We start from the raw sequence: 15,520 nt of genomic DNA, 5'->3' as shown, positions 1-15,520 counted from the left end.
AGATCAAAACGATATCATGATTAAGGCTTAAAAATTTATTTATTTATGGAACTATTTTTTAATCCATTACAGTATTTTTGGTGTCCCAGCTGCTGCAATAATATCTCTTTCAAATTTTTTGTAGCTGTTATTTTTGGCATTATTATCATTTGACAGTGATGATACATTATTCAATTATTCCTCATGTCTAACTCAGTGATGATAATCCACTAGGCATTTGCTAAAATGCTGCATATATCTTGACAACAAGCACATTTTTTAAAAGATAAAGATGTCCCTCTACCTGGTTGGTTATTATGTTAAAATCATAACATAACAAACAGTAAATAACCTCAATTCCAAATGTTTCCCTTTGTTTTAGTGCAAAAAAGTACATTCTGAAAATGTTCACATTTCATGACCTATCTTTCATGAGCTATAATTTCAACAATATTGTGCCTCAAATTATCATTTACACATTAAAACTTACAGATCACAGTGTGTCCACAAAAGCACAAAATATTCAGTTTCAGGTATCTTGAACTGTTCAATATACTATGTTACTTTATGATCGAAACAACTTGTCAAGATGTAGAAATGATTTTACATTTATATTAATTTCTATATGTGTGCAATAATCCTGACCTTCTGAACTGACGTACTATTAAGGAAGAAGGTTCAGTTGTCCTCTTGACTTGTAAATGTCGAAAATTTATACATAAAAAATACAAAAGTTGTTTCAGTTCATGAAGTACTTTTGTACTGAAGCTGCTGATTGACCTTATATTGCACAATGTTCGGTGTCTTTAAATATTTTCACAGGAAGTATTTCACCTCTGTAATTTTTGCACTTTGCAAAGTCATCCTGTGGGCTGGTTTTGGCCCGCAGACCGTATGTTTCACACCCCTGCTGGAAATGTTAGTTGTGAGTTGAGTTTAACTGTGTCTGTGCCAGAGGAAGCAGGATATTGTTTTATCTCTTAGTTTATGGCCCGGAGATGCTCCTCCCCACAGCAGTCAGTGTTTACCTGAGTGTTCTCACCTGGTTGGTTCAGGTGGAGTTGAGCTGCTGCAGCGACGCTACAACATGCAAGGTAAGATAATATTCAATTTAAACCAAACCACAGTCTCAGCTGTAGCACAAGGCGATTCTAATCAGACCAGTTTGAAGAGAGCGCCTTTAACATACTGTAAGGCATTTCATGTTTTAAATTCTGTGTTTTTTAATCTTTGCTGCAAACTGTGTTTTGTTATTGCTTTAGGAGCGCTTGTGATCATTGAATCATATAATAGAAACTGCTCACAATTTTTAAACATCATGAATTTGCTGGTAATGATGCTAGATCATTAGTTTATTTTCATTTGTAAAATGTACTTCCTGTTTTGGAAATGTTGCGTGCTTAAACCAAACCAACTTCTTTTTTTATTGTTGTTGCTTATAATAGTGGATGTTTAAAGATGTCTTTCCTATACACTGATAGTGCCTCCTTAGAAGTTCCCCCCTTTTATTGCTTTTAAAAACTGAATCTTGGTCAATTTAATTTGGCTTTTTTGACAATAACTTTTAAAAAGTGAAAACTCAAAGTAATGTAAATTAATTAAATATATGAAAAATTTAAACACGTTCAAGTCCTTTGAAGTAACAATTTCATTCAAGTGCAGCCAGTTAGTGCTACAAGTCCCACAGTTAATGAAATGTAGCTCTTCTGATGTCAATGAATGTGTCTCAGTGATTGTATTATAAAAACACCTGTATCTGGAAGGTCCATTGGTGAATCAGTACTCCTGGACAGAACTACACCATGAACACTTTAAGCAACTATATGGAAAGGCTTTTGAAAAGCAACAGTCAGGGGATGATGCAATTTCAAAGTCAATGAATGTCACATGCAGTCCAGTTAAATCCATCATTAAGAAATGAAACAAACACTGAACCTCATCACAGTATCCAGATGTTCGGATTGATTGAGACCTATCCACACAGACTCAATGCTGTAACTGCAGCCAAAAGTGAATCTACTAAATACTGTGTTAAAGAGGGTGAATAGTTGTGCAATCACTTATTTTACATTAATTACTTCTGATGAACTGACATGTCTTTGATGAAATCTGTTTTCACTTTGAAATGAAAGTGTCTTATTTATGAATTATAGTCAGAAAAGCCCATTTAAATTAATCACGATTTAATGTTAAAAGCAGTAAAAGAGGAAAACAATCAAGGGAGATGAGGATTTTATATATGCACTCTGATCTGTTGGTCATTGCTCTTGGGCAGGATTAGTTGTTGACACTGTCCTTTTCAACCCCATGTTGTTATTGTTAATCTTGCTATTTGCATGTTCTTTTTAAGTGTGCATGCATGAATGTACACAGCTGTTATTTTGAACGGAGAGTCACATGTCTGAACTGCTAATTAAGTCACATGTCCTTATGACATCCTTAAATGTTTTGGTTACACCTTTAAAGAATGAGGATGTCCTTTTATTTCATCCTAGAAAAAAACCTGAACACACCAACTTCTTTGTAAATACATTTCTGTGTCTGGTGTTCCCCTGCTGACTCTAACATTCCCTTTTTTTCAGAGGAAGTACCTGGTTAACATCTGAAACCCCCTACTCTTTGGTGAGCTGTTTACATTTTTCTCTCAGAATATATGTAATTTATTTGCATTTATCATTTGGTGGTTGGCTACACTGATCATAGCTTGGGAACAGGCTATGTGCAGGGATGCATGACAGGAGATATTAAAGCTCAAGAGAACTGATTCTTTCAGCACAATTTTGGGAGATTTTAGGGAAGTGAGTCCGCTAATATGATGTGTAGACACTAAATCAGCAAATTACTGTATGAAGATGAGTATGTATAACCTGAAGGCATTTTCAGGGCAGCTTGATGCACTGCAGTGTCTAATAGTGGACATTATAGATCAGTGGCCAAAAGCAGATTCTCAAACTGTAAAGCTACATTTTAAAACCAAAAAAAAAAACCTGAAACTGGCAGGCTGTGACTATCTTTAACTACTGCGATAGATACGTTTGAAAATCCGAGAAGTGACTCCCTGCGACCGAAATAGTACACATCTGGTCTAATCTAGATTGTAGAGCCGGTACTTAAATAATGTGACATGTTAAACCACAGCCTGGTGCCTGTGCTTGTTGTGCTGGTTTTAAATTACAGGTGTTATCTGTCAGGTAAGATCGGTACTTTCCTAATGGGTATTTTATTTCTAAAAAGAAAGAATTGCACATTTTATGTTGTGTAATATAAATAAAAGGGAGATATTGCTACTTCATATCATGCACCTTTGCCCTGAATAATCTCAGTGATTCATGCTTTATCAGTTTCATAGCATAAAACTATAAAAACAAATGATAATGATCATGATAATGAAGATAGTCTGACATTAGCTGACCAATTAAGGTTTTTTTTTTTTTTTAAATCTGAATACAGTTGTCTTGGACACATTCCAGTTCGTGTAATCCCTTAAAAATATGACTCAGCCACATCAATTCCTTAAAGTGATTCAGGTTCTTTCCTAACGTATGACACCACTTCAAAGAATTTAATCAGGAAACTTCCCCTTTATGCTGTTTGGTAAATAAGGTTTCACAACACAATGATGATGAGATTAGTAATTGTTTACTGGATAAACCCACAGAGGCATTACGGGTAACTAACCAAAGCTCTGTTCATGTGTGATCCTACTGGTGACAAAAGCAGGAAAAAGAAAGAATGCACAGCTATTGTTGAAGCTTATGTTAACAACCCGTCTTCTTTTGACATTTCCTGAAGATAATCGCATCAGTTTCAGGATGACACGCTTAACCAGGATGACGCTGCATTGCTTTGACCTGGATCATACCAGGATTACCAAACACGGCATGATTCAGCTTAAAGGAATTCTACTTTGACAACATTTTTATTGAGATGAAATATGCTTTAACAAGAAATGCACACGACACAAGACACATAATTATAAAGCAGCGTGTGATGGTCCTGCTTTTATGACTCTTTGGTTCAGGCTGGAAAAAGGTTCAATGTTGTCGCTTGTGCACAACAAAAAGAGTTTGAGCAGATGTGGCTTTAAGCCTCTAATCTATAAAATTTGAGAAGTTAGAAAGGCAGGTTGTCTTTTTTGTTTTGAATTTTAAATTGCGCCATTTATCTGAGCCAGTAACTGTGAAACCAAACTGGATTTTCAACTTTCCAGCAATCCTTGAACTAATCATCTCTGGCATTCAAAAATTAATCAGATCTATGCGTGAAATTGTGATACTTCTCTGAAATCACTTTATTCTGCATGTCTCAATTAACATTCATCCATCCATCCAGTATCTATACTCCGCTTAATCCTCATTAGGGTTGTGGGGAAGCTGGAGTCTATCCCAGCTGACTTAGGGTGGAGGCAGGGGACACCCTGGACAGGTCACCAGTCTATCACATGACTACATATAGAGACAAACACTCACACTCACATTCACATGGACAGTTTAGAATCATAAATTAACCTCAGCATGTTTTTGGACTGTGGAAGGAAGCTGGAGAAAACCCACTCATGCGCAGGGAGAACATGCAAACTCCATGCAGGAAGATCCCAGGAAGGCCAAGACACGAACTGGGGATCTTCTAGCTGCAAGACAACAGTGCTAACCACCAAGCCAACCTGTGCAGCCCTCTCGATTAAAAAAGATCCTGTTAAAAACAACAAAAATTCTGCAGTTTAACATAACTGAGAAGCCATGACTGACTCGGCTATGATGAACACACCTCACAAAAAAATGACTTTTCAGCTGCACTGCAGGCAGTGTTTACACAGAGCCAATAGGAGACAAGTATAGAAACAAATTAAAAATAGAAGCAAGTAGAATAAAACATGTATAGAATGTAGAGCTACCAATTTTTCAAGCACTGGCAGCACCTGTGGGAAATAATTCAACTTTTATTTCTGTTTTTAGTGTTATTTATGGAATGATCGCTTTGACATAATGCACTAATCCATTTTTGAGGCACCTGAATCTTCACAAGTCCACCGTTTGTCATCTTAGAAATCACTCCAAACAGCTCTAGTGTCTGACAGTGTGACCGTGTTCCCCACAAATACCTGCCAGTTCAACGAGTCCTTTAGAAAGAGTCGGATAACATCCCATAAGCAGCATCAGCAACCTCCTTCACTCATTACTGACTTGTGATTTCTGACTCCATCTGCACGTGATCATCTCCAATGTACTTGATAAAAACTTTCAGTAATTGATCTTTGTGTCCCCAGATTTTTCTACTGTCCTGTCATGAAGGCGAACTTTCCCGGTGTCAGTGTGGAGGCTTCACTGAAATGTGTCAAACATCACGAGTGTGAACCCATTTACCATCATGAAAATGCGAACGTGGTCATGCATCGCAGTGTGATAACCTTTAAAAACGGACGACACCAGTGAAGCGTGTGAAACTTCTGCTTCTGGGATTTTTCTAGACCACTTGAGATTACTGGACTTGTTGTCAACACTGTAGTAATACTGTCAAGTGGGAAATACAGTGTGAGTCAATGTGTTATAATGAAGTGGAACTAGATGCAGGTCTGTGGTCATTTAGTTAGCCATGTTACAGAACATCCTTTTGCCTCTTTAATAGATTTTATTAATTAAATATTGGTCACAGTGTCTTTTTAGGATCCTGTGAGCACATATTTTGCTGTTTTTATTTCATAGTCAAGCATCATAAATGTCACCTGGTCTGTTTTTCATGTCATATAAAGGTATATCCAACCAAACCCTCATTTAGAAACATGCTGATTCCTGAAATGAAACCAAGATGATGCATTTCCTGTGAAGCATATGATAAATTACAGGTTGTGATTATAACATTTATGCTCCGCCCCGTTAGGTTTCTTTTTATATAGAAGCCAGACCAGACACAAAACTGAAACTAAGACTGTCAGAGCTGCATTGGAGGAAGATGTTTTGGGTCCTGATGCTTGTTTGTTTGCTCCATGGAGGTGAGTGACATATTTAGCTTTCTTTAGCCTCTTTTATAGTCCTATTATCCTACATTTAATGTAAAAACTGCATTAGCACTTTATATAAAGATGTCTGCATTTAAAGAGCTTGGAATGTCAGTTGATTTTGAAATGTAAAAATATGCTCTGTATTTTATCCAGTTTAATGTTTTTATTGTCATTCATTGTAGATTTACTTGTTATATTATTGCTTATTCCACTGCAGCCACTGACACCCAGCTGTGTTTATTTTTAGCCTCGGCCACACAAATCAGAGGATTTGGAAACTCAACAGCTTTGTATGGTGACGATGCACATTACTGGTGTGCGGTGGATAATCCAACAGGTGCAGAAAAAAATATTTTTAACTACATTTAAAATCCAAATTATTTATATTGAAGCCAAATCTGAATATAGAGTGATTTTTTTTAAAAAATATCACCAGTGGGTTTCTTCTGGCTGGAAATTACATAAATAATGATGTAAATAATTAATTTTTATGTGCTTTTCAATATTTTTACTAAAAATTTCACATCCAAAATTATTCATAGCCTTTGAAATTGTAGCATATTTTTAAGAAAATGCAGCTTCTGTCTCATTCCAAATGGTCCAGGTAGCTTCTGCAATGTTTTATTGCACTTTAAATTGAAAACAAATGATGAAGCAGTTCTCTAGTCAGCTACAGTTGTGACTAGTCATGAGTAAAACCACAGTGAGGTTACACAATGCAGCTGCTCACATGATGGAAAAATGATTTAAAGTCATATTCAAGTGTTTTCAACTCCCAGTGGTGCAAATACAAGGAATTCCACATGGAAAGATCTCCAAGGATCAAGCTAAAAAGCTCTTTTACAATGGCAGAAAAAGTGACAAAAGAGAAAGCTCTTGGTTGCAAATTGAATTATTTAGATACAGGGATGGAAGAAAGGGAAGCATTCAACCCCAAGAACATCCTGATAGTGAAACATGGAGGAAAACATCGGGCAGTCTGACATTTTTAGGACAGAAACAGTTTGACTTCCTCAATACCATCTCCAACACAATATCTTGCTGCCTTTTTAACACTTGTTGATGAGATTTCCAGCTACAGGAAACCTGTTGGTCAAATCAAAATCACTATAAGTCAGTATTTGAGACTGTGATCGTCTCAGGGCTCTGGTTTGCCTTTCGAGTGCTATCTTTGAACAGCTGTTGTCACCCAGAGCGTTGGTTAAACATTAAACAGTGTTTAAATGTTGACCTGCTGGATGGGTTCCAGGTGTGCTGCAGGTCACCTGGCAGAGACTTTATCTGGACGAGTCCATAGAGAATCTAGCCACTTACAGCAAGCGCTTTGGAGAGCAAGTAAATCAGCCGTACAAGAGGAAAGTGATCTTCACCAAAGCGTCTCTCAGCTCAACATCCATCACTCTGAAGAATGCCACCTGGGAGGACGAAAGCTGCTATATTTGCTCATTTAACGTGTATCCTGATGGGTCCAAACGGAGACAGACCTGCCTCAAAGTGCTTGGTAAAAGCTGCAAATTCATACAAAGGAAGGAAATGTTGAGCTTGTTCTGCTGGGTGAAGTCTGACATTTGTTTTTTAATCTCCATGCAGGAATATCGGCGGTGAACACAAGCCATACAGTGAGCAGAGAACAGCAGGAGGACGGCAGGACGGTGGTGTTCAGCTGCTCTGCTACAGGTAAACCAGCTCCAACCATCAGGTGGGACTATTCATCTGGTGCCAGCAGCATCCATCAGCCACAGACTGATGTAGTAACCAACAGCGACCAAACGTTCACCAGCAGCAGCAGCGTCACTCTGAAGTTCCGTCCGGACTGGAGAGGACATGTGGACTGTGTGCTGAACGCTGGGATGGACAGTCAGAGGCAGGAGAGGATCAACTTCACTTTATCTGATGAAGAGAAGAAACCGGGTATGTAGATCAGTTGCTTAGCTTTGTTATGTGGAAGTTCAGTTTCCGGGAAAAGGTCACGAATAAACAAATGATGCTTCCTGGCAGTCAGCAATTAATATTTGTCAGGAAGTGAAAGTACATATAAAGTCCCTGTATCAGCCCTGTTCCCAGCATCCAGTCATCATGTTTACTGCCTGAAAGTGATCTAACACACCCTCAAAACAAGCTTACAATGGTACATTTTCATTTTGGTGTCCCGTTTAGCAAACTAATGCTGGGTGCTGTCAGTGTTTGTTTATTCCCCTGAACCCTCTGGATGTTTTTACTCATTGTGGGCTCATTTTTCTCTGCAATATGAAGTCCTGAACCTCCATGGAAACAGAACAACCACGGCTAGAAGCACAGAAACTCACAAATGCCACCTGTACAGTATAGCAAAGTTAGAACACTGTAAATCTTAAAAAATGGAGAAAAAAGTGTAATTTATTTTATTTATTTCACTCAAATTGAAAAAAAACGGGAATCAACAAGTACAAGATTCTTACAGGAAACAAAGGTGGCTCTACATACTGGAGGTATTTTACTAGTAGTTGCATTTTAAAGTTTATTTCTACATTTGTCCCTGTCTGTTTTGTGAAAACATGTCCTACAGTTCAGCTGAAAAGTCCCTTAATTTCTGTTGTATGACTACTGACTGGGAGAGTCATGGCTTCAGGAATGTCAGTGATCTTTTTAAAGATCTGTTCAGCGCTGGACTTGTTTCTGGCACACATGATGCATTCAAGGACAGCCAGAAAGCTGGAAAAATCAACATTTTTTCAGTTTTCACTGTGTCTGACTCTGACAAATGGTGGAATATTGGTGATCTTTGTAAAATATAACTCTCCTTTCACACATTTACCTGCTGGTTTGGGGGGTCAGAGGGTTAATAGCATCAGAATATCAAACTGAACCTAAAACAGTTTCATGACTTTTTTATTTTACATGCTGCTCCTTTATTCATTATGAGCTGCCTGAGCTTTTGTGTTGCAGATCAATGACTCATTGTGTTTATTTCCCAGAGAACTGGGGCCAATTTTAAGACCTTTAAAAAGTGAACTAGTCCTTTGTTACTGCGTAAGCATCTGAGCCGAGCTGTGACTCATCACGTCATGAAGGTTTCAGTTTCACTTGAGCAAAAACCAAACTCTCAGGACACTGACCAGGTCTACAGCCTCCCTCTGGGAACGTCATGCAACACATCAGGGAAGCTAGTTTTCAGGGTCTAAAGGAAGGAAAGCTGCAGCTAAAATCCCCCAACTGCTCCTACTTTAGGGAAATTTAAGTTACTGCGTTTCTGTATAGACTAATTGTGCTGTTTCCTTCTAGATAAAGGATCGCCTCCGTCAGCGGTGGCTCTGGTTATCACTGCCGTCATTTTTATTTCCTGCATCACTGTTACGGCTGTAATGCTGCGAAAAAGGTGAGAAATGTTGACATTTGACACAAAGATATGCAGTCCGAGGAATTTTCCATTTTCACAGTACTTTTTTTTTTCAGAAATGCACATTTTGACATTTATTTCACTACTCTTTGTCTGTCCGTATGCCTAGATTTCAATTGAGCACATATTTGTAATTGCCAAGTTGTTTTCTCTACTCTGAACCAGATATTTACAGTTTAGTCACAATTAAATTTACAATTTCATTCCTTTTTATGTTCTCTTGGAGCTTGTTCATATGTCTGCCACAGCCTGATTAATAGGACATTTTATTCCTCCAAAAATATATTTTTGTTGATTTATTGATAGTATTTTCTGATTTATTGAGAAAAAAAATGAGAACTTTTGAAGCTGATTTTATCCAATGTTCAGATTTCTGTTCTGGCAATTTATTTAAAATATTGCATATTAAATAATTAGATAACATCTCATCTGCATACTTAAACTATTTGAAATTTTTGAAAACTTGAAATACAGAATCATTGTCTTGATGTTAGAAACAAATTGAGGAAGTTCCTTGAAGACATTTACTGTCTACCTATGAGTAATTTCTTGCCTCAACAGTAAAACGCAAACAGTAAAGTTCTTCTTTTTGGTCATTATCTGTCCTCCTTTTTCTTTCAGGTTGAAGGATAAACACAAAGGTGAAATTACTGAACAACAAGTGTTGGACCATTTAGCTGTCATCTGACATTAGATTTGGTCACAGTAAGCATGAAAGCATTACAGAAATCTGCATCTTATAGCATCCGAGAAGTGAAACTAAGCTGAAAGCTGCTGTCCAAGATCCATGTTTCACAGGAACCAGATGTGTTTTGTGCTTTTCTAACTACCTGTCGTTTGACATTTCCTTGAAACTGCAGCACTTTAACTTCGTGGAGCTAAAAGTAAAACGCTTGTTCAGGCTTTGTTGAATGCAAAGATCGAGGAGAAGCAACAGCAGACGGTTTACATAGAGTTCATATTTTATCAGAATTCATCACATTTTGAAGCATAGTGCAATAGTGAAAGCTGGCTTCTAACAGATCTAACAGATTACCAGCACAGTTGAACTGAAACTCAGTGAAGAGACTGAAACCACTGACTGTGCTGCCATCTAGTGTTTTTAAAACTGAGAATCAAAAAGTTAAGCGAATTTCAACTGTTACTTTGACAATGTGAGACATAGCTTAAATAATAATTTATCATATAATGGAATATTTCCTGCGTGTTATTTGGTGTGTTGGCAATTTTGCACTTGCAGTTCAGCACTTTTCTTGCAGTTTGCACTTTGTATGAACTTGGAATATTATTTATTATTTACACACAATATACTCAGTGAGCATCTGCACATAGCATGAAATAGGACATTTACTGTATGGTTGTAACTGTGGTAAGGAGAAGACCATTAAACTGTGGAGTGCATGACTTCGATTCAGGTTCTGCACAAGTTCTGAGGAAAAAATGAATCTTTCTGTTGATGTATTTCAGATAATTTATTTCCATGTATTTATTTCTGATGATTAAATGGCTACAAGTGCTTTTATTTATGTTTGTTGCAGAAACATAATTGGAGTTTCACTGAATTAAAACGTCTTTAAACATTGTCTGGAACTGTTCATTGTTTCTCCAGTGACGGTTGCCTTTAGATCATTTTAAAGATTTTTAATTATGTGGGATTTTTTTTATCTTTCTTTTATTACTGCAGCAGCCTGTCGTGAGAACAGAAAATCTCTGCAATATTTTTTAAATGCAAAATGATACATAACCGCATCCTCATGCAGTAACTGTTTTATTCCATTATTTTTACACGACATATTACACGAGAGCAAATATGTTCAACCAGGAAGTGATGTAAATACTGTAAAGTGATACAATAATGATTATTAAGATTTTAAATGATCCTTTAAGGTGAATCAGTTCTGGTGTACACTATTAGAGAAATAAAAGCTGATTTAAATCGAGTTTTCAAACCTGTTGAAGTGGGTCTGAGGTTCAGTGGAATGTACCATTATGTGTGAAGGGGGGGGGCAGGCGACTTGCTCTGTTTGTCTCACATTTGAAAAAGTAAATTTGGTATTGCTCGTCGAATGGTAGCATTTTTTAGATTATTTTAGTAATGTTAATTCTATATATCGGAGGACTCGTTGCTACATTGTTGGTGAATCTGTCCTCCTGTCGCTCTATGATCCGTTGAACTGATTTGAACTGTGCCAGTTTCACTTTGAGTTTTTGGCGGTTCAAGAACATGCTGCAACAATGTCACATGGTCAACTTCTATATAGTTTTTTTGTTCTTGGATTCTTTCAGAAAGGTGAGAAGGAATGATTAACTGGTGTGTGTGTGTTTTTTGTTTTTTTTTTACTTGTATCGATCATTTATTGATTTTGAACTGCATGCCTGTGGTTGCTTTGTGTTCATGTGGAAGTACACGGTGCTGCAGAGACATGTGACTTAGCTGTTACACTTCATATTGAAGTGATGTTGATATGTAATAATTTTGGTGCACAAACACACACATGCATATAAACTTTATTCATAGGTCTAACAGCTCTGATCCAAACACAGCAGATAACTTTTTAGAGCAAAATGGCAAAAACGTTCATATGAGCAGGTCAAACCAAACGAATTACAATCCAGTATTTAGATTTATTGAATAATTTTTTGTCACGAGTCACTTTTTAAATGCTTGTCATTCACATGATAAATGGTTGGATCCACCTGCTCTTACAGGTGAGAATTAGAATTTTGGTGCACAGTTTTGCAACAACAGCAGACAGCGCTGTTCTAATTTTGCTTGCAGTGTTGGGGATCTTTTCAAAAGGTGAGAGAAACAAACGGTCTTCTGTGCCTATAAAACATATTTTGATTTTTACAGTTGTTTGCTGTGGATGTGGTTGAAAAAACAGCATCACTTGTCATAACTGTTGTTTGGAGAGTTGAGTGCCTGTTCTGATAACTCTGACTGCTGGAGGTCTAACTGTACACTAATGTACATTGGTTTGGACGTCAAAGTCAGAAATGTAAAACATTAAACTGCATCTTTTTCGTATTTATTTTTTAATATACATTTTTTTCTTCTTTAAAAATGTAACTCTTGTTTACCAAACAGCAATGTGCTAATAAAGAAGTATAATTTACAAAAAAATGTAAAGCAATTGAATTAATGCATGAAATAAATAAAAATAAATGTTCTTTCAAATAAATAATTCAATAAATATCCATTGAGGTGGACTTAGCACATGAACTGTGGCTGAACTGTGGTGTATTTGTATTCAGCTTCATACTCAAGAAATACATAATACTGCTGTCAGTTAACATACAAGGAACTTCATAACAGGACTGGATTACTTTTTATCTTGTGCTTTCCAAGTTGAATGAGAACTCAGGTAGCACCTATTTTCTTTATTTGATTTCAGTCTGACTGTACCTTTAGGACACAGTGTCTCACTTTTTATATTTATTTTACTTTGATATAATCTAAAATGGTGCAATTATTGGAGTAAACCAGAAGATTTCAGGGCTGTGCTGAGATCTCTGACTGCCTTGTGTTTTCCTCCATACAGGTCTAACATCAGAGATCCAAATGCAGCAGATTGTGGTGGCAGCAGTGGGACAAGAAGCTCATTTCAACTGTCAGCTCCTTCAACCCAAACAAGTCCTGCAGGTCACCTGGCAGAAAGTCTTACCTGATGGAGAGAAGAATCTCGGCACCTGCAACAAGTTCTTTGGCCAAACAGTGAATAGAGACTTCACAGATAAAGTAGAGTTTAAAAATGCTTCTCTGCAGAGCTGCTCCATCGTGGTGAGGCAGCTGACGCAGCAGGATGAAGGCTGCTATCAATGCTTGTCTGTCAGTGTCCATGGAGTCTCTGTGGCAGGAAGAACCTGCCTCCAAGTCTACGGTAACAACTTTGCTAAGTTACACTTATTTAACCACCAGGTGAGTCCCATATAAACTAATATATTTGAGAGAAAATGTCAGAATCTGGTGTCTTTGCAACATTAGATGTGCTAATCCTTTGGCAGACAACCCAAGACCTTATGGAGTGAATGGTTGTGAAACTTTAAGGGGTCTCAGGACTGCACTGGAACTACCTGATAGATGGTGTTGGAGACTGAATTCTGTGTTTACAGATGGATGTTCCACTTTAACATAGATGACTTCCTTCACTCCTGTCTTGTTTAACCACCAGGTGACTCTTGAGTCCGACACAAACTAACTTAAAAGTGTCTGATGTCTTTGTAACAACAAATTCCTTCAGTTAAAGGCAACTGGACGTCTCAGTTTTGGTTCTTGAAGCTGTTTCTCCTTCATCTAGAGGTTTATTCAGTTCTAACTAACTGATGGAGAGTCCCAGATATATTTTATCACCTTCATATCACATGTGGCCCACTAACAATCCAAGACTCATGTGCCTCGGGGTGTAAATGGTTGTGAAACTTTGTGTGTGTTTTCTGTTCAGAGCTGCATGAACCCGTCCTCCATGTCGGAGAATCCGACTCTGCTGGAGAGTCCGTTGTGTCGTGTTCAGCCACAGGTCGACCTGCTCCCACCGTAACTCTGAACGTTACACAGCAACACCTTCACTTCTCACACCACGACACTGTCAGCATCAACAACAACAGTACAGTCACTGTCACCGTGACGGCAGTGCTGTCAGGTTTCCGTGGCAACAGCACCCAGGTTGGATGTGGAGCCCGAGTGCTGTCTGGTCCTCAGATGGAGGTGTTTGTGTTGATTCCTGAGGTGAAACTGTCTGATGGTGAGAAACACTTTGAAAGCTCACATTTATAGACTCATGATGATGTTGTGATCCTGATGTTTGGTTTATTTTCTCAGGTTCAGATGAAAAATCCGGACCAAATTGGAGAGATTTCAGTAAGTTAATATTCAGATGTTCTCAAGTGATAAATGTGTTTGTTATTGCTGAGTGTATGACACCAACATTGTTCCTCTTTTCCTCAAAGGATGGCCTTTGATCATTGTGGTCAATCTGATGGTGGCTGTTTGTTGTGTTGCTGTGATCATGTCTAGAAAAACCCCTCAGAACAGGTACAGTTGTTGTCATCACTGTGTCTCAGTTAGCTGATCAAAGTTTAAGCAGCTTTAACTCCTCTGAAATCCTCTCCGTCTGTCACACAGGAACATTGAGATGAGTGAGATGTTTCAGGAGGAAGACACTCAGAAGTGAGTCACTCTGTACTGTGTGTTTGGTTACTTGGACAAAGTTATTTCATTGCTATTCACTCTCAGTCTTTTCTAATTCCTTGGCTAATCTCATGTTCACTGTATGCATATTATTAATTTAGTATTTTTCTTTCCAGGACTGAAGAACCTTCAGGTGCTCAAGACAACAGTGATGTCAGAAAACGGTCACCTACAAAAACAAATCAAGAAAACAACATAAAACCGTCACCTTCAGCAGCAAGAAGGATCGATGTTGACCAATGTTGACTCTGATGACACTAAATGGCACCAGGACTGTAGCAACAAGTCAGACCTGATCAAAACCACATCATAACTTGAAACATTAAAATCCTAGTTCTAAAGTTGCACTGAAAGACTCAAACAACAATCACAATTCAAAAAAACAAAGAAAAAAAAGAAAAAGGTTCTGCCTAATAGGTAATCGTGCACTGAAGTTTTTGTGATGATATTTTGTGACAGTTAATTTTTTACCATCTTTTTTTAAGGAAGCAAAATTTGTTTTTTTATGTTTTTATATTTTTTTACTTGAGGACTGATACAAAAAGAAAATTAAAATGAGCACAGAAAAGGTGATCCTTTGTTGTCTTGTTTGAACTAATTTCTGACAGTGTGACTACATAGAATAGAATAGAATAGAATAGAATAGAAAAGAATAGAATAGATCAGTCATTTTATTGTTCAACTGTCGTGAGAACAGAAACCCTCTGCTATATTATAAAATGCCAAATGATACAAAACTACATCCTCTTGCTGTAGCTAATTGCTTTATTGCATTATTTTTACATGATATATTACACAAGAACAAATATCTTCAACCAGGAAGTGATGTAAATACTGTAAAGTGACACAATATCTGTCTTTGTTCATTTATGGTATTATGTTATTTGTAATTTTTCATTTTTAACCTGCTAATGGGACTCAAGATGGAAATTAGTCGCATGGCTATAATCTCTCACATTTGCGCGTAAATGTTCATTAA

At 37.4% G+C, this 15,520-nt stretch overlaps 2 protein-coding genes across 2 annotated transcripts; both read left to right on the top strand.

The window, feature by feature from the left end:
- The first annotated feature begins 85 nt into the window (after positions 1–85).
- LOC111579468 (OX-2 membrane glycoprotein-like) lies at positions 86–10,936 on the top strand. The gene is made up of 9 exons (XM_055008427.1): positions 86–1,073; positions 2,562–2,601; positions 5,246–5,510; positions 5,857–5,968; positions 6,225–6,314; positions 7,227–7,478; positions 7,568–7,888; positions 9,239–9,332; positions 9,975–10,936. The coding sequence occupies exons 4-9, from the start codon at positions 5,929–5,931 to the stop codon at positions 10,039–10,041; spliced, it is 864 nt and encodes a 287-aa protein (XP_054864402.1). The 5' UTR covers positions 86–1,073; positions 2,562–2,601; positions 5,246–5,510; positions 5,857–5,928; the 3' UTR covers positions 10,042–10,936.
- Positions 10,937–11,276: 340 nt separating this feature from the next.
- LOC111579461 (OX-2 membrane glycoprotein-like) lies at positions 11,277–15,114 on the top strand. Its single transcript, XM_035955651.2, has 7 exons — positions 11,277–11,643; positions 12,896–13,234; positions 13,796–14,095; positions 14,173–14,211; positions 14,301–14,385; positions 14,476–14,520; positions 14,658–15,114. The coding sequence occupies exons 1-7, from the start codon at positions 11,589–11,591 to the stop codon at positions 14,785–14,787; spliced, it is 993 nt and encodes a 330-aa protein (XP_035811544.2). The 5' UTR covers positions 11,277–11,588; the 3' UTR covers positions 14,788–15,114.
- The last annotated feature ends 406 nt before the right edge of the window (positions 15,115–15,520 follow it).

This window comes from Amphiprion ocellaris, chromosome 24 (genome assembly GCF_022539595.1).
Source record: "Amphiprion ocellaris isolate individual 3 ecotype Okinawa chromosome 24, ASM2253959v1, whole genome shotgun sequence".
NCBI classification, from domain to species: Eukaryota; Metazoa; Chordata; class Actinopteri; family Pomacentridae; genus Amphiprion; species Amphiprion ocellaris.
Note: the sequence above shows the minus strand (reverse complement) of the source record. Positions and strands in the feature narration are given on the sequence as shown.

Coding starts and splice junctions, on each gene's coding strand:
- LOC111579461 (XM_035955651.2), top strand. CDS start 11,589: ATGTCACATGGTCAACTTCTATATAGTTTTTTTGTTCTTGGATTCTTT. Junction 14,096..14,172: donor TGAGGTGAAACTGTCTGATG/GTGAGAAACACT, acceptor TTATTTTCTCAG/GTTCAGATGAAAAATCCGGA. Junction 14,212..14,300: donor ACCAAATTGGAGAGATTTCA/GTAAGTTAATAT, acceptor TTTTCCTCAAAG/GATGGCCTTTGATCATTGTG.
- LOC111579468 (XM_055008427.1), top strand. CDS start 5,929: ATGTTTTGGGTCCTGATGCTTGTTTGTTTGCTCCATGGAG. Junction 7,889..9,238: donor TGATGAAGAGAAGAAACCGG/GTATGTAGATCA, acceptor GTTTCCTTCTAG/ATAAAGGATCGCCTCCGTCA. Junction 9,333..9,974: donor GCTGTAATGCTGCGAAAAAG/GTGAGAAATGTT, acceptor TTTTTCTTTCAG/GTTGAAGGATAAACACAAAG.